The 19,470-nt window shown below is 37.6% G+C and overlaps 2 protein-coding genes across 3 annotated transcripts in view; both read left to right on the top strand.

Annotated features, from left to right (window-relative positions):
* PLCXD2 (phosphatidylinositol specific phospholipase C X domain containing 2) overlaps positions 1-19,470 on the top strand; it is a 165,382-nt gene that overhangs the window by 93,175 nt on the left and 52,737 nt on the right. The window lies entirely within an intron of this gene.
* PHLDB2 (pleckstrin homology like domain family B member 2) overlaps positions 9,268-19,470 on the top strand; it is a 195,791-nt gene continuing 185,588 nt past the window's right edge. For both annotated transcript variants that reach the window (XM_033211336.1, XM_033211335.1), the window contains exon 1: positions 9,268-9,286. In XM_033211336.1, the coding sequence (XP_033067227.1) occupies positions 9,272-9,286 (15 nt within the window). In that variant the 5' untranslated portion in view covers positions 9,268-9,271. The remainder of the gene's footprint in view (positions 9,287-19,470) is intronic.

The raw sequence follows: 19,470 nt of genomic DNA, 5'->3' as shown, positions 1-19,470 counted from the left end.
ACCTGAGAGAAACAAGAAATGGGGAAAGGATTCCCTATTTAATAAATGGTGCTGGGAAAATTGGCTAGCCATAAGTAGAAAGCTGAAACTGGATCCTTTCCTTACCCCTTATACGAAAATTAATTCAAGATGGATTAGAGACTTAAATGTTAGACCTAATACCATAAAAACCCTAGAAGAAAATCTAGGTAGTACCATTCAGGACATAGGCATGGGCAAGGACTTCATGTCTAAAACACCAAAAGCAACGGCAGCCAAAGCCAAAATTGACACATGGGATCTAATTAAACTAAAGAGCTTTTGCACAGCTAAAGAAACTACCATCAGAGTGAACAGGCAACCTACAGAATGGGAAAAAATTTTTGCAACCTACTCATCTGACAAAGGGCTAATATCCAGAATCTACAAAGAACTCAAACAAATATACAAGAAAAAAACAAACAACCCCATCAAAAAGTGGGAAAGGATATGAACAGACATTTCTCAAAAGAAGACATCCATACAGCCAACAGACACATGAAAAAATGCTCGTCATCACTCGCCATCAGAGAAATGCAAATCAAAACTACAATGAGATACCATCTCACACCAGTTAGAATGGCAATCATTAAGAAGTCAGGAAACAACAGGTGTTGGAGAGGATGTGGAGAAATAGGAACACTTTTACACTGTTGGTGGGATTGTAAACTAGTTCAACCATTATGGAAAACAGTATGGCGTTTCCTCAAGGATCTAGAACTAGATGTACCATATGACCCAGCCATCCCACTACTGGGTATATACCCAAAGGATTATAAATTACTCTACTACAAAGACACATGCACACGTATGTTTATTGCGGCACTATTCACAATAGCAAAGACTTGGAATCAACCCAAATGTCCATCTGTGACAGACTGGATTAAGAAAATGTGGCACATATACACCATGGAATACTATGCAGCCATCAAAAAGGATGAGTTTGCATCCTTTGTAGGGACATGGATGCAGCTGGAAACCATCATTCTTAGCAAACTATCACAAGAAGAGAAAACCAAACACCGCATGTTCTCACTCATAGGTGGGAACTGAACAATGAGATCACTTGGACTCGGGAAGGGGAACATCACACACTGGGGCCTATCATGGGGAGGGGGGAGGAGGGAGGGATTGCATGGGGGAGTTATACATGATATAAACGTCATGCACATGTACCCTAGAACTTAAAGTATAATAAAATAAAATAAAATAAAATAAAATAAAATAAAATAAAAAAGAAAATGTTTCTTCTTAAATGGAATCTCCTAATTCAAACACAGTCATTTAGTGTTACTTACCTCAAAACATAAGGATTAACTGCCCTTTTTATAAAGTTCAATTTTTTCTTGTTAGGTTTTTAAACTTTTTTATATTTTGACAAATAACCCTTTGAATTTAGTATAAAATACCTTCTGCTCCTCAAAAAAAGATAAATGCTGAACTAAACTGGAAGGCTGCAATCATTATGAGAATTTATTACTCCCTCTTACTTGAACTGTGAACCTTCATTCGTTCACATCATTGAGAACAAGTTATGTACTTAAAATGGCTCAAAACCTAAAGTCTTTTTCTTACTGTTACTCTTTTTCCAGAGGGGACCCTGTTCAGAGGAAGTTGTTTTCCAACATGCCCTTGGAAAAGTTCTACAAGTAGTATTTTCAAAACGACTAAATTTAGTATTTCTAATTTTTTAAATAAATTATATTTAGACTTTTTATATTAACAGAAGGATTTTTAAAGTGGGGTTGGGGAGAAGGAAGGAGTTAAAAGAAGAAAAAGAAGAGGAAGAAGGCTAAACCTAGGAAGGGGAGTAGCCATATAAATAACTAAGGCTACAGGTTTTTGTTTGGGTTAACCCCAAAGCTGGAGGGCTTTTTAAAGACCTCTTCACTCTCTGGTCCCTGAACGCAGAAATGCCTAGATTAGCCCTGCCTAACTAGACTCTGGGAATAACATTTTTCTTGTAGAGGAAATTGTACCAGGGACCTAGCCAGGTCTAAATTATTTTGGGGGGTTTGCATTAGCATTTTTCTTGGTTCAAATTCACAAGTAAAAGTTCCCACAAGAGAATATCCAGGGTCGTTTTCTTTACCAAAGGGCTTAGCTATACCTATAGAGCTTATCTGTTTGCCTTGACTGTCCATGGGCCTCAGGGAAAGACTTGATTTTGTAAACACCTCATAGAGCCCATCCCTGCACACTTTTTTAACAGGCACCACAGGCCTGCACCCCTGAAGGAGGGTTGGTGTGTGTGAGGAATGCAATTTGGATTTTCTTCACAGAGACGTGAGAATTCTTAAGTTGAGGCCAAGAACTCCTCACCTATCCATTCCCACTCATGTGCAAATCATATACTTCTGATTCTCAGCACACCTTTCTTGAGTTTAAGTGTAGAAGCAAACAACTTCAGTAAACAGATATGTAACGAGCTTTATGCTCTAAAGATTGAAATTGTAAAGGTCTAAGAACCAGTTCTTAGTGAAACAGACAAGCAGAAATTTCAGTGCTCTGATAGTGTAGCTCAAAGCGCAGTCTGAGAACCATTTTTAGCAGAATTATCAGAAAAGCTTATTCATTAAAATTAACAAGGTTTCCCAGGCTCTGCTCCAAACCTGGAGCAGAAGTTCTTGGAGTGAGAACTCATGAATCTCATTTTTAACAATTTCCCAGGTGCCTTCAACTCACATTAAAATGTGAGAGCTATTGCATGACCCAAACGTATGAGAAGACAGCCAAGGGTTGTGAATATGGATCCCAACGTAGGCTTGAGGGTGTCCCTTAAAGACGAATAAAATCGGTGATTTGTCACACAAGCTTTAGAGAAAGTTGAATTTTAGACAGGGTTTTTCCTGACTTCTGGTAGCTGTAGCAAAATATGTTTCTACAATCTTATGCTGTCTCAAGCACTTCGCATTCATCCTTGACTTTCAGTTATTCAGATCTATTTACCCGAATTTCTCTTGAGACAGAGACAATGACTTCATATCTTTCTGCCTGTATATATCCCTTGCCTGGCAGAGTGCCTGTATGAGTAGGCACTTAATAAATTTTTGTTGATTAAATGAATAAACATAGCTGCTTTACTCATCAGCAACTTAGCAAGAAAAGAGTTTATGCTTATTCTCAGTAAACTATTACGATGTATTATAACGCAGGTTTAATATGAGGTCAGATCTGGTTGGATCTTTATCTTTATTTCTAATATCTCAAAACATTAGTTTCTTCTCAAATACTACCACGTCACTTCTTGTGTTGAAAACTTATTTATGCACTCTCTTCCCACCACTTACTGGAAAAGCTACAGTAACAGCAGGTACCAGGAAAAAGCCAAACTGGCCTAAATAAAGAGAAAACTTTCAAATGACATTTACTTCATCTATGTTCAATATTAAGGTGTCTTCTTCACTTAGCTCAGCTCTATAAACACCTGTCAGTGGCACTATGAGATACAGCCCTTAGAATGTTGCTGCTTCATTCACACAGGGGACTGTAGGGAGGAGAAAGCCAGTGCCAGGGAGGGCTCCTTGGTTATCGAGACCTCACCTTCCCACCTCTGTTGAGTGCTCTTGGGAGCTCTAGGAAGGGGTCTCACTCAAGTAAGGCTGTGAGAGGTATCTGGGTGATGGATGTGCTACAGGAATGCGTTTCACAGAGAAACAGCAGGTATTTCTCCAGACTTGCTGTTAGGCTACAGTTTCCTCCTTCAGGGAGGGGTTAGTGTCTCAGGAAATTAATAAAGTCAGAAAGCAAACAACATTGATCATAAGTCCTGGTGCTAATGTATACTGTATCTCCTGGAAGTTAATGGAGATCAGACAGCAAAGTGCTGGGGATGCGAGCCCCGAGTGACTTGGCGCATCTGCCTTTAGAAGCACTGGCTGAAGAAGCATCACTGCTAGAAATGAAAGACATGCAGAGTCCTGGGAAAGGGCACCACTGAGGTTTGGAGTGGTTTTCATGGTTTTCATCTTTCAAAGAGAAAAAAATGCTGAAATAAAGCTGACTTGAAATAATTTCAGGCATGTGTGTATCCTGACTCGGGCACATTCTTTGTCATGTTAACTTCTTTTGATTTCAATGAACACTGTCAATTTACTAGGCCCCAAATTCATGGTGTTTTAAATTTAAACAGAGGGTTGCCAAACCTAGCCCTAAGAGAAATATTTTCATGATCCAGCTCTTTTATCAACTCCACAGCCCGGGTGTGGTTTCATTCCCCAGTTCAGCATCCCTCTGTGCTGTTCAGAAACCCAGGACGACGTCCGGGAAACATGAAAATACTCTCGATGGATTGGATTCTGCCTGCATCTCATGGGAAGGATGTGCCATAAGGAATCAGTTGGAGAAATAGGGGAACCGAATTAAGATTTATATTTAATAACACAATGTGTGATATGAAGAAAATATGAGGGTCTTATAAGAATTCCTAATAATGAGATAATAATCATAGCTATCAATCATTGAACATGGACTCAATTGCAGAGCACTTCTCTTGTGGCTCTACAGATATCTCATGTCATCCTCCAAACAACCTTATGAGTAGATACTATCATCATCATCATTTATAGATGGAACCAAGGAGCAGAGAGATCAAAGAGAGATGACTTGGGCTATCATTTTGCTAGATGCAGGGTTGGTCCACACCCTTAGAAAATAAATCTCGAGAACCCAGGTCTAATCTATTCAGTTGAGATTACTTCCCCCACCGATTAAGCAGATGAGTAATCATGGAAGAAAATCACATAGAAGAGCATGTAGATGATACTTCAAAAAAACTGGTTAGTCAAGAAGTAAGAGTGGGAGGATGCAGAGCATGTATGCTGCAGGTGTGATGCTAAATTTGATATAGCCCAAAGTGTTCTTCTAGCAGAAAGGGTGTTCAGAAAGGGGCTTGGAAGTAATGAGATCATAATTAATTCAGATTTTTGGTAGCCCTTCCTAGACCTTTTCCTAACTGTTCCATTTTGTAGTGTCATTCAAGTCATGTGCATAGAATCTGGTTTGTTCTGAAGGTTAAATATAAAGGAAACTAGAATACTCAGGAAATGTAATTATAAAACTAGAGATAAAATTTTGACTTGAAGTTTGACCCAGAGAATGATTATTTTAGATATGTGTTCCCCTAGTAAATAAAGTAGGAGAATGTTTACGTTTTTCTATAATTGAACACCTGGGAACCAATTTATATCTTACTGCTAAATTAGTGAGAGCTCAGAATTTGCACTGAGTTTATAGAGATGGGAATTTATTTCTAAAATAAGTTTCTAAAGTATGCTTCATTGCTTTGCTATAAAACTGGCCCTGAAGTATTCTGACAGCTGCTGGTGAAAGGTTTGGAGCATATTTAGCTCTTTTTCAGAGATATTGACCTCATCACAGCAATTCCAAAGGCAAGAGATTCTTAACCATAGTGGGACAATAAAGAGCAAGCTCTTGGCTGATGTTTATGAATAACTAGACTGAGAGCCCCTCATAACTGCTGTTTAGGAAAGCAGTCATGTAAGAATCAGTCTTATTCAAATGTGGACCTTTAGGGGAATTACCTGTAGGATTAGAGTATAAGTGGATCTGGGAAATAATCCCCTTTATCATCTAAACTCTCCTTGAGTCCCATTCCACATCTCTTTGTCAATCAAGTGGCACTAGGGGAAGGAAAGGGGATAGAAAGAGAAGATAGAAAAGCAAAATCTCTTTCCTTAGGACTGTGTATAGGGTGACATTTTAATATAAGAAATTCCGTTTCTATTCTTGTTACCTATTTTCAAAGTATTTATAATTTATGGGATTTGATATCTATTTTACATCAAATATTAATTTACTAACTGAGTGCATGTTCCTACATTGCACCTCTCACTCCAGACTGATACAGGTGGAATCTTCCTGCAGCATCCTGGAAAGTTTAGCTTCCTGAGGGCAAATCTTTTCCTGCCTAGACACTAAATCAACTACATCATTTTTTAGAAAACTGGAAAATGTGGAAGGAAGGGATTTGTAATGACTCATACACCTAGATGTAGAACTCAAAGAAACTAGGCCTGCATAAGAGTGCCAAGAAGTTATAGTTCCCCCTTGATGTTTCATATAACCTTCACCTTCCCTTAGTCATCAGATAGTTCAATAACGTGCACTTCCTTTAGATTTGACAATCAGTCTTAAAACCAGTGGTATTTATTATGCTTTCTCCTTTCCAATCTTTCTCAGGTAGAGAAGATAGAAATACATTCTGTCCAAAGATGCTTAAGCTGAAGACACTTAAGTCTGTTTCCAAGGAAACAGATGATAGATTCTTATCTTTAAGGAGCTTACATTCAAGCCAAGAAAATTTGGAAAGTGTGTATGGTTAAGGCCAAAGGAATAAAGGCCACCAAACAGCATAAAAAAGAGAAGCCGCAACGCTGAGAGGCAGTTGCAGGCAATGACGCAGGAGGCCCAGACAGAAGGGCTTTAATGAGGAGGCAGCATCATTTGCTACAGGAAATTCTAAGAAAATGATTCTTCTACAAAGAAAGTGATTCTTGCTAGAAAAAAAAAAAAAAAATGACTAGGAATCAAGGCATCTTCTCAAGGACCAAGCAAAATGTATTTTTTTTTCTCTCAAAATGTCAAAACAGATTACTAGTTTTTACTAATGAAATAAGTATCTCTCTCCATTATACAACAGTAATAGGAGTTAATTATTAACATTGAACTAGTATGATTTTCTAAATAAGGATTATGCCTCTTTCTCTTATTTTCTTTCTTTTTTTCTCATAAAATAATCCAAAATACCACATAATATAATTTGAAGTTAATATTCAGGTCTAAAATTTAGGCTCAGAATTTATGGTATTTCTTTTTATCTTATTTTCTAACAAAGGGATATTTAGTACAGCATCTTAAATCAGACCAGTTCACTCTCAAATGTGAATATTTAGAAGACCAAAAAGACTAAAGGCACTTTGGTTCCACATAACAAAACAGCTCTTTCTTTCTCTGTTCATCTTTATGTGATTTCTTTCAGTTATGTGCCACATTTTTTTCTTCCAAAAGATACTCACTTGTGGTAACCCCATATGCATCATATTTGCAACTTGTTGTTTGATGCCATCTGTTTAATACAATAAAAAAGAATTAGCGGTCCTATCACATGACCTGAATTTCATCTGATTCCTCTTCAAAGAAATAGGAGGCACTATTCTAATGGGCAAAAATAATGGGTGCTAAATCCTTCAACTAGTTTTAGATGTAAAACACATGTTTTACCCCAGTATAGATTTTATATGTTCTTCTACATCATTATCCTCCCTTTTTTTTTTTCAAGCTAAATGGACTGGCTTCTGGCAAATCCAGACCATTTAACAAACTCCAGCAGATATGTTTTATAAGCATAGAAAGACTATGGTGGAGAGCTCCGGATTTACATCTCATCACACAATCAACCTACTGCCCCTGGGGCACTCATACAACCTTTCTGTAGGTCTTCATTTTGAAAACAGGGATACTGTTATGGGTTATGTTCCCCCCAAATTCATATATAAAGTCATAACCACCAAGATGTCAGAATGTGACCTTATTTGGAGGTAGGTCTTTACAAAGGTAATCAAGTTAATATAAGGTAATTGGGTAGGTCTCCTCTACTATGACTTATGTCCTTATCATGGGGAAATGTGGACACAAGCACATGGAGAGAACACCATGTGAATGTAAAGATGGCCATCTATGAGCCAAGGAGAGAAGCATGGAATGGATGCTTTCCTCGTAGCCTTCAGAAGAAACCAACTTTGCCAACACATTGATTTCAGACTTCTAGCCTCCAAAACTGTGAGACAATAAATTTCTGTTGTTTAAGCCACCCAGTTTGTAGTACTTTGTTATGGGAGCCCTAGCAAACTAACAAGATACCATTATGAATCCCCTTCATTGTGCTGCATTAAGGATTGCAAAAAATATGTAAAATGTTCAGCCCAGCCTCAGGGCTGTAACTGCCCTTTCTAGAAAAATGTACTTGACCATAGTTTTAGTGAACTTGGAAGGCAATTCGTGCTCTCATGTAAAATGTGCTTCAACTCTCATTACAGAGTCCATAGCCTTAGAGTATCTTGCTCAGAACATCTCTACTTTCTATCCAGGGCTCAAGTCAGGACAATTTGGTTCCAAGAAACCACAGTCAAATGTGAATCCCTGAAAACAAAAGCATGATAAGTATTGTGTGGGTGTACCTCAACAGAAACTGAAACTGAGGAATCACACTTTCGCCCCAGTTCTCTTCTGTCATCTAATCCACTCTCTTCCACCTAAAATTTTCCTTTGCTCACACAGAGTTCCTTACTGACTCACGTTAGCATCTATCTGCGTGGTTCATTAGGCTACTCAGGCAACCTTTCTTTGGCTACTTTTTCAACAGTGGCTCTCAAAATTTTAGCAGCATCAGAATCACCTGAAGGGTATGTAAAACTCAGGTTTCTGGGCCCTACCTTCAGAGTTTCTGACTCAGTAGGTCTGCGGAAAAACTAACAAGTTCCCGTGTGACGCTGATGCTGTGGTCCAGGGACCACACTTTAAGAAGCGCTATTCTGTAGTATGACATTTCTGCTTCAGTGTTCATGGATTACTTATTAAAACCTTTCAGGTTCCCAAAAATCTATATATTTTTTTCTTTTTCAACTTTTATTATAGAATCAGGGGGTACATGTGCAGGTTTGTTGCAAGGATATATTGTGTGATACTGAGATTTAGGGTATGATTGAACCTGTCACCCGGGTACTAAACATAGTACCCAATATGTAGTTTTTTAGCCCTTACCCCCCTCCTTCCTCTAGTAGTCCCCAGTATCTATTGCTCCCATCTTTATGTCCATGCGTATCCAGTGTTGAGCTCTCACTTGTGAGAACATAACTGCATTTAGTTTTTTGTTTCTGCATTCTGTTTCTCCTGTTCTCTTAGGATAATGGCCTCCAGCTGCAACCATGTTGCTGCAAAAGGCGTAATTTCATTCTTTTTTATGGCTGCATAGTATATTCCATGGTATATATGTACTACATTTTCTTTTTTGCCTGAGCACCCACAGTGGATTGTGCACTGGGCCCTTGATGGGCACCTGGATTCATTCCACGTTTTTGCTCTTGTGAATAGCCTTAAGATGAACATACAGGTGAACATACAGATGAACATGCATATGTTCTTTTGGCAGAATGCAATAATCTATACTCTTAAGAGGACTCTGACCTACATCCTCTTTTTGCCTTTGCTACACAGGTCTCTGGCCATCCTATATATGGAAATACTTAGGGTAAGTAGCCAATCAGCCATGGCCAATGAATGGTTGGGTCATACACCCCAACACTTGGCTATTTATCACCCCCACACATTCAGATTTTTAGGGAGAGGAGAGTCAAGGACACTGATGTGTGTCTATTCACAAAATGTGAGCCAAACATTCATTTACAAGTCAATTGTTTGTCACAGTAAGTTCTCAGCTGTTGACTTCATTCTGTACATTATTAGAAAGGCTAAAGTATAGCTCTTCTGTGGTTTGGAATGTCCCCACCAAAGCTCATGCTGGAATTTGATTGCCATTGCAACCACATTGAGAAGTGACCTTAAAGAGATGATTCGGCAATAAGAGTGGAACTGTTATTGCAGGAGAGGATTAGCTAACGCAGGAGTGGGCTCCTGATTTAAAAGAAAAAAATTAGTTCGGCCCAACTTTCTGTCTCACATGCCTTGCTTACTTTTCCACTATGAAATAACACAGCAATAAGACCCTCACTGGTGCCAGTGCCATGCTCTTAGACTTAGCCTCCAGAACCATGAGCCAAAATAAATCTGTTATCTTTAAAAATGTTGGAGCCTGTGGTATTCCATTATAGCGGCAGAAACCTGCTAAAGACTAAGACAGCATCTCAGAACCATACGAGTTTTATGCTAATAGAAAAGCACATTGAGAATTCTAACTCATGTCATCTGGAACTCTCATATCAGAGATTATTCACGTAAAATTATGATGGGTTATGGAAGACTTGCAGCTTTGATGGCCTCGTGGATAGACCCAAATGCATCAATAGCAGCAGAAGGAAAGACAGGATCTTATAACAGATGTTGATAGGTGTTTTCATATGTGAGTGCATTAACTGAATGTTTATAAAGGACTATCTGTGTGTCTTCACAAGTAGATTGCCTGTTCCTCTACAGCACACTGAATCTTGGTTTTCCCCCAAAGCAAGCATAGAGCTATATATAGTAGACGATTAATAAATATTTAATCAACGAGTGAATGATCATCATCCATTATGTTTGTGTAGTTACTTAGAATGTTTTCTTTTGCATTATCTTCCTCAACATTAAAATGTATGGAATTTTCTCTAAAGTCGTTTTTTAGCTTTTATATTTCAAGTTGACATCATTATGGGCCAGTCATGGAGTGATGTCGTAATCAAGAAAAACTAAATGCCTTAAAATTTTAAAAACATAACTTATTTACTTATGTCTGATGAACTCTATTGACCACAGTGACTATTTCTTTAAAATCTCCTTATCTGTCTCCACCTGCTTTCCTTATGCTCTGGAGCTGCTCCCAAGCCTATTTTTAAACTCTCGAGAAAACTTTTTTCCCTCGGCTCTAATCCACATGTCTCTCATCCTTGTTTTTTGTTTTTTTTTTTTGTTTTTTTGTTTTTTTGTTTTTTTGTTTTTTTGTTTGTTTGTTTTTTTGAGAGGGAGCCTTGCTCTGTCACCCAGGCTGGAGTGCTGTGGCCCAATCTCAGCTCACTGCAAGCTCCGCCTCCCGGGTTTACGCCATTCTCCTGCCTCAGCCTCTCGTGGAGCTGGGACTAGAGGCGCCTGCCACCTCGCCTGGCTAGTTTTTTGTGTTTTTTTTTAGTAGAGACGGGGTTTCACCGTGTTAGCCAGGATGGTCTCGATCTTCTGACCTCGTGATCCGCCCGTCTCAGCCTCCCAAAGTGCTGGGATTACAGGCTTGAGCCACCGCACCCGGCCCTCTCATCCTTGTTAATCCCTCTCCCTTTTCCCCAAATCCTGTATTATATTCTGTATCCACAGCCCTCCTGAGTCAGGATTGCCAGGAAAGCTTGGACTACTCATGTAATGCTCCAATACGAATACCAAACTTAATTTGGGGGCTTTTTATCAGCATCTCCCCAATAACAATGTCTTCATCACAAGAGTCTTATCCCTCCAGGATTCTTTGTTCTACCTTCTAAATATTGTGTCAATTTACAATTAATTTCTCCTTTGGGGATATCCACAACAAGAACAGGCTCACATAGATAACAGAAATGATCATTAGTTTTTCAAATATGATTCCATTTAAAGCAAGAATTTTCTTCCGCCTTCTGCTATGCAGATGCATTCCTTTCTCCCCACACTCTCAACTCTCAAATTCTTAAGCATAGTAAGTACAGTTTGGGGGAAAGAGTGTTTTTTAATCTAGAAAAGAATCCAGAGAACTTTGCAAGATTTTCTCAAGTGGTTCCTACACTCCCTTTAGTGCAGATTAAATACAGTCCTCTAAATGATAAGATGGCAGCTGTAAACAGAGGCAGTATTGCTGTGGCACAAAACTACCTCAGTCATATGGCCAGAGTGCAACCTGCCTATTTTGAATTTGGTCAAGCAAGGAAAGAATGCCTTAGTTCTATTTCCCTCAGGCCAAGCTCTGTTTACTTATGTACTATCTCAGGAATATGACAGGATCCAAGGCCAGAGTCAAGTTATGGAGATAGGATGTAATAGAGAAAGATTAAGTGTGAAGCTAAACTTCATTATTTGCATCCAAATGATAAAAATAATAGTAGAATCTAGAGATTGGTAATGACTGCCCTTAAAATTGGTAGCAAATGTTCTGGTTTTTACTGGGAACAACCTTTGTTATACATGGAACTTCCTATTCTGAGTCCAATGGCCACTCTTGAAAAGGACACTACATTCCTGGCAATTAAGTCAAACCTTAAGCTAGACTCATAGCTCAGTGTTCTCAGTTCCAAAATATAAAGCAAAGATAGTAAAAAAGGAGAGATGCTCTGTGCCTACCATGAGCCGCTCAAAATTTCCACTCTTTAAACTCAAAAAGTCAAGCTTGAGCTTTTACACTCAATAAATTTGTTAAGGTTTTGTTCTCACTATTCCCTCAGTCCAGAATGCTCACCACTCTCCCCATCAGCTTGGCAAATTCTTTCTTCTCTGTTTTGGTTTCAGTTTAAACATCACTTATGCCCGAGGTCCTTCCCTGACCCTTCCTATTCCCCTTTAAACTAGGTGAGACTCTTGCTAGAGCTTCTTTCTGTAGTACCAAGTACTGACCCCACTGGGTACTTACAAGGCACAGCTTAGGAATTTTCTGTCTTTCTTCTGAACAATAAATTCCATGAAGGCAACAACCCTCTCTACTTTTCTCATCATTTTGAGCAAGTGTTTAGCACATATGAGGTGATAAATAGAGCTTTATTTTTTGTTCTCAGGCTATTCAGAGAGAAAAAAGTTTTGAAATATTTTTAGACATAGTATCTTCTTTTTTTAGGAATATCTATATATACATTTTATATTATTGCATAGCTTGAATTAGTCTTGCATACTAACCTTATATCACATATAATTTTGTCCTACTTCCAGTTTTTTGTTTTTCTTCTTAGTCCCTATCTGTTTTCCCCTCCTCTGTCCCCAGTTACTATTCCAGGACAGCACTTTCTAAAATTCCAAAGCTCTCTGTGCTTCAAAATTTTGAGAATTCTTGCTCAACATGTCTATTTCTAGAAACTGCTTGCAAGAGTTCCAAAGTCCATGGCTTCAGTATCAAGGTCATGGGAAAATCTTTACTGTTCAGAGAGAGATTTCTAGAGCCCTCCAATGAATATGTACAAATCTTCTACTGCGCATTAGCAGAAGAGCCAACACGTGCTAACCTTTGCTTATAATATTTTTTCTGAAATGGGTAGCCTCAACCGGCAATTTACATCTAAAATATCCACTTTGCTTTAGAATTAAGTTCTATTTACCTTAGTAGTGACAAGTTCTTTAAAATGAAAAAAAATTATTCTTCAAGACTGAAGTTTGGAGAAAAAAATAAAATAAAATACTTGAATAAGCACTACTAGGGAAAAAGAGAAACATGAGCAAGGTAAGGAAATTAAAACAAAACAAAATAAAAACTCATCGCCTTTAAATGTGCTCAAGTCTCCAGGTCCAGATTATTCAGAACAAACTTGCAGATCAATGAGGGAGTAAACACCCAGGGAGAGAAACAGGTTTAAGATAAATATCAATAACTATAAAGGTACTTGTATTCCACAGACAGAAAAATTGACGTTCTGATTTAGAGATTGATCAACTTGCTGTTGATCACTAGCAAAATTCTAGGATAAATATTAAATAGCCAATTTGTGAACATCTGGGTCAGAAAATCTTGCCTTAATCCCAAAGGAGTTTTTTTAAGATCAAGTTATGCCAAACTTAAAACACTACATCAGATGAATACCAAAGAGAAATTCAATTACAGTAAGGCTCTTGACAATGTTTATTATCTTTATAAACCAGATGGTAAACTGAGGGTTATAGAAAAATACAGTTTGGTGAATTCAGAGTCAATGGAACAAGCATATTAAGGGCAATTGTTTAGAGGATCCATGTCCTTTGAGAGGAATAGTCTGTCCGGAATGATCACCCTATCTGGTGTCATTGATGATGACTTAGATGACATTTTCAGAACTGCCAAATAAACAAACTGGGAGGGAAAATACGCTGGTTAATAGGATCAGATCAAGATTGAGAAATATTTTAGCAGGCAATAAATATCAGAACCAGAATTTCACAAACACATGATTAAGGACATATGTCCGAACAGGAATTTCTATTAATAAAGTATTATATATGTTGACTTAGAAAAATCAGAAAACACAAACGAGCAAATAGAAGAAAAAACTGTAAATGTGATACAAAAAATGTCTACAAAAATTGTTCTGAGCTCATTGGAAGCTTGCATTTCTTTGTTCCTTTGAAGTGAGGCATGAGATTTTCTTTGAACAACAAAATACCAGAAGTGTCATGCGGCATGTACAAGTTGCCTTATCCTTTTTTTCCTGCCTCAGTGGTAGTGGAAGCTTCTGGAGCCATCTGTCTGTGTCTCTGAGTGGGTGTGATCAGTAGGCCCCTCATAAACTGTGCTGATAAATAGGATAAGCAAGAACTAATTTTTTGTTGTGTTAAGTCACTGGGATTTTGGGATTATTTGTTACTGCAGTTTAATCCAACCTATTCTGAGTGATGAAACTAGTATTTCAGAACATAAAGATAAAAAGTGTGCTTGTGCTATGTTAATTCCAAGATTTTTAGCACACATATGTAATATACACATAAATTACAAAAATGTCATGTATATTGTAACATACTTGTTTACTTCATTATATTGTGAAGTAAGTATATTTCTACATCAATTTTTTAACTAAATAATAATTATGGTCCATTACTTGAACATGTCATACCTAACCAATTCCCTACTGTAAAAACTTTATTTTTTCTATTTTTATATTGTAAGTAATGCTACGATAAGACTTTTTGCACACATCTTTAGTATTTCACTTAGAATAAATTAGGAAAAGTGATATTTTGAGAACAAAATTAATTGCCTTCTTAAGCTTTGATCATATATTTCCAAATTATACTAAATAAGTAATAAAAATGTATAGTTCCATCAACTGTGTGTGAGAAAGTCTGTTTTCCAGGTATTTGTCTGCATAGAATATTGGCTATTAATTTCATTTTTAGCAGTTTAATTTTGCCAGCACCTTTGGCATCTAGCTTGTTTGAACATTTCATCACATGTTTGTGAGCCATTTTATTTCTTCATTTGTGACTCACTTATTCATATTCTTTATTCATTGTTCTACTGATATTAGTCTATTTTAGTTGATTCTCAAGGGCTCTTGAGATATTAAGTCTGTTAACCCCTACCATATATTTTGCAAGCATATTTCTGTTTTCTTTATGATATTTTATTATTCTTCCACTTTGGAGCTTTAAATTTTAGTTAGCAAAATATAGCAGTCTGTCTTATGTGACTTATATCCTTGAAGGATACACTTGGAATTCTCAAATCTCCAAGTAAAATTAACATTTTCAAATATAATATTTTCTTTTAGTTCTTTGATTATTTTGTTTTTACACATACATTTTTAATCCATCTAGAATTTATTTCTGAATATTAAATATGACAGGATTCTTCCCCTCCCCCCAAAAAATACCTAGTGTTTTTAACTGATCTTAAACTCAACAAGAAGCATTAGAGAGGCAAACACACACATTAATGCAATATTAAACTTCTTTAACGAAAGCCTAGGACACACCAAGAAGGAAGTCATAATTCTACTACACTCTCCATCTGTTAGACCACTTCTAACATTCAATTAGGGCACTGATAAATAGGAAGATAGTCAGAGAAGGGCAACCAGAATGGTGGTGGTTCAGGAAACCATATCTTTTGAAGAACAATTCAAAAAATGTTTTGCTCAGAGAAGAGATTTATCTTGACAATGAAAATTGTATTCAGAATGAGGAAGGATTGGCATGAAAAAGTGGTAGATTCATTCTGTATAGGTCTAGATATTGGCATTTGGTGCATTAAAATTTATAGCAAATCTTATTTCATTTAAATAAAAGGAAGAATTTTATATTCAAAAATAAAGTATGGTTATCCCTCAGTATCTATGGAGGATTGGTTCTAGGACCTCCCATGGATGCCAAAACCCACAGATGCTCAAGCCTGTGATATAAAATGGCATAGTATTTGCACTGGACCTATGGACATTCTCTTTTAAATCATCTCTAGATTACTTCTAATACCTAATACAATGTAAATGCAATGTAAATAGTTGTTATGCTGTATTGTTTAAGGATAATGACAAGAAAAAAAGTCTATACATGCTTAATACAGATGCAGATTTCTCCCCTAAATATTTTCCATTAGTGCTGGGTTGAATCCATTGATGCAGAACCCACAGATACAGAGGACTGACTACACTGACATCCTACTGCTGGAAGAATTCAAACAGTTACTAAATGCCATTCAAGTTTGTACAGGAGATCCTTGCTTGGGTTGGGTTGTTAAACTGATGTCCTCTAAGGCCTCTTCCAAAGTCTAAGATTTTATGATTCTGGATTGTTTGACCTAGCTGAAGAAAATGACCTGGTAAATAACTACTGTTATTTTCAAAAATTTAGGTCTGAGTTCTGAAAAATGCTTAAAGTGGGAGGATAAGACAGAGCATAAGCAACTTAGGGGATTGGCAGACAAGCCCAGGCCCTCCTACCCAATGATAAGCAGTAGAATCTTAGGCAGATCACGTATCTCACCTGGGCTACAGTATGTCATTCTAAAATGAGAGAGTTGAACTAAAATATCATTACTAGATGATCTGAGAGTCCCCTCAAAGCCTGAGATCCTGTAATTCTATGTTTAATAAATAGGTGTAATAAGTGACATAATCAGGTTTTCAAATAGAAACTCTTATGCCTATTTTAATAAACTCTGGTTGTCTCAGTGCCTTGTCCTACTGATAGGCTTAGATGCAAAAACCAGAGGTTAAATCCAAGGTTCACACATTCATCATTCATCAAAAAAAGTTTAAGAACTTATTTTGCACGGGGCGCAACACTAGGTACCACTGATTCAAGGGCAATTAAAGTGAAGCCTGTACTCCCTAAGATCTCACAGTTTAGTAGTGATGACAGCCTAGTAGGCCAACAATTATGCTGCTACATAACAATTGTGTTGGATGTCTTTAACTGCCATAGTGTCAGAGGCTGACAGCCTACTTGGCCTTTAGATATCTCAAATATACCCCAAGAGACTCTAGCTTATAATTCTCTCCTCATGCTTTCAAGTTACTGAAGGTGAATGTGTTCCCTGTTTAAAAAGTTTAATAATTCACCATTCGGGAGTATTTGCTGTGTGCTCTATAGCATGCTATTTGATCAGAATTTCTTTAGAGAACAGTTAACTTTAAATCAAATGAAACTCATAAGTGAGAGATTCTCCTTTCTCTTTGGATATTTTTTTGCACTTGGATTTCAAATGCTGAAAATGAATGATCTCTCCATCATAACTTTCACAGACCCTTTTCCTGACTTATGGTGTGTGACTGTGGCCTGACACTTGCTGCAGATGAGAACCCTTTCAAGCTAGAATTGGAGGGCTGAATCTGCTTCTACCATTTTCGAAGACATGGCTGGTAGCCTGGGCTACTCTAGGCTTTCTCTTTTATGTTCTCTGGGGCTCTGCTTCTGACCTGCCTTTTTCCTTTTTTTCCTTCTGGTCCACCTCACCTCAAAGAGGACACGTGGGAGATAGGGGAGGCATTCCACAGCCAGGGCCAAGAAGAAAGGACCACCCCAGGATCGAGTCTCTGGCAGCCTACCCAGTCTATTCTGGGGTGAATCCAACCCGATTGCATGTTTCCCTAAAATAGAACACCAAGTTGAAGATACACCAAATTGTTTTCTACAGTTTTTAAATAAACATAGACTTTGTAGTCCCCCAAAATAAACCTTAGAGAATAAAACAGTGAATTTTTCAGTAAATATATGAGAAATAGATGGTAAGAAATCCTCCAATCTGGCAAAGACTGGAATGGGAGCATGAATTGGAAACAGGTCAAGCCTCCTGGCCATAAATAGCCTCCTCACTTTAACCAAGATGATTGTCTCATGCGCTCTGACCCAAGAGGGTTACTAGTTTCCAGGAGGAGAACTGGTGGGACTTTTCAGCCCTAAATGTGCTTAAAGGACAAAGGAAAGAAATTCAGTCACAGAAACTAGTGAATGGAAAAAACCATTATGCTATTTTCTTTGTAATGTTATTTCAAAGCAGTAGTTTGGATAGATGTCATGTTGTTTCCTATGAATGCCATGGGGGAATATCGGCATGACTACCTTCCTATGACCAAAAACTAAGAGGGATAAATTAACCCAGGTCAGAAGCAGAGTCTGGAACTTGTGTGTGTCAGTCTGCTATTTAACACCAAGGCCTTTGTCCTCTAAAGACAGAAAAATACAAGAGGAGAAAGCATGTGTCACTATTATTTTAAATGACATTAATTTGATATTCCCTAAGTGAAAAGAAGACCCTTATAAAGACACTTTGTCTCTTCTCCTGTTTACTTCTCCCATCTATCTATCTTTTATTATTTCTCTCTGAAAAGAGAGATGCATTTCTGAAAAAAGATGATGCAGTAAGATTGGAATAGCTAAACCTACCACACAGGGATGCTTTAAAGCAAGCTTGTCCAACCTGAAGCCTGCAAGCCTCATGAGACCCAGGACAGCTTTGAATGCAGCCCAACACAATTCATAAACTTTCTTAAAACATTATGAGATTTGTTTTGCAGGTTTTTTTTGTTTGTTTTTTGTTTTTTTTTTTTAGCTCATCAGCTATCATTAGTGTCAGTGTTTTTATGTGTGGCCCAAGACAATATGGCCTAGGGAAGACAAAAGATTGCACAACCCTGCTTTAAAGAGTAAAAGAATAACTTATGGGAAAGCACCCATCAGACACATAGTAGGTGCTCAGTAAAGGAATAGCTCCATTTTCTTTCCTTGTTGGCAGAAGGAAAACATTGCAAGATCACTGGTAGATAAGTGAAATGATGAGCACTATATTATGTTCTTCTCCTTGTTGGAATCATATTGGTGAGAAAGGAGTGCCAGGTTCACACATCAAATCCCTGAGTTTTACTTTTCCCAGTTGTCACTGCAGGTATTTTTATCAAGGCAGTGGAAAAAACAGTGCTCCCCATTCCTGGTCAAAGAGGTCTCTGCTAAACAACAAATTATGCCTGTTGTTCAAGGTTCTATCAGATTCCTGGCATCAGATTAGGAGTTCCTTTGAAGAAAAGACTATAGACTCTAATAGAACTCCTTATTAGTCTGCCTTCTGAGAAGGTGTAATAATATGCTCTCTATGGGAACTAGGTAGTCATTTGTTCAACTAACAATTAAGGAAGCACCACTCATAGTTGGTTACATAATTGGCAGATATCTTCCAGTCAAGATTATTTTAGAGGCCATAGAGAACAAAATGGTTTTGCTATAAGTACATTTTCCATTTAAAATAAAGAAGAAAGATTTAACTGCTCTGACATATATACATGGGAAGCCATGTACTATAGTGAATGAGAGTGCAGATTTTGGATTCAGATGGTCCTCAGTTCCAATTTCTTTACTAATTGTGTGGACTTTGGAAAGTTATTTGACTTTTCTGAAATGCCATTTTCTCAACTGTAAAATAGTAATGGTAATAGCTTACCTTGCAGGGTTGTTCAGACTTATATGAGATAATAATATATATTATGTGCTTAGTTCTTATGGTGTCTAACCCTATAAACAGCAGCCAATAAATAGCAGTTACTGCCGTGCCAAAATTGGACAAGCTATCATCACCAGGGCTCTGTGCCCTGAGTATTTTTGTTT

This window comes from Trachypithecus francoisi, unplaced genomic scaffold (assembly GCF_009764315.1).
Source record: "Trachypithecus francoisi isolate TF-2019V2 unplaced genomic scaffold, Tfra_2.0 Lachesis_group0, whole genome shotgun sequence".
Taxonomy (NCBI): domain Eukaryota; kingdom Metazoa; phylum Chordata; class Mammalia; order Primates; family Cercopithecidae; genus Trachypithecus; species Trachypithecus francoisi.
Note: the sequence above shows the minus strand (reverse complement) of the source record. Positions and strands in the feature narration are given on the sequence as shown.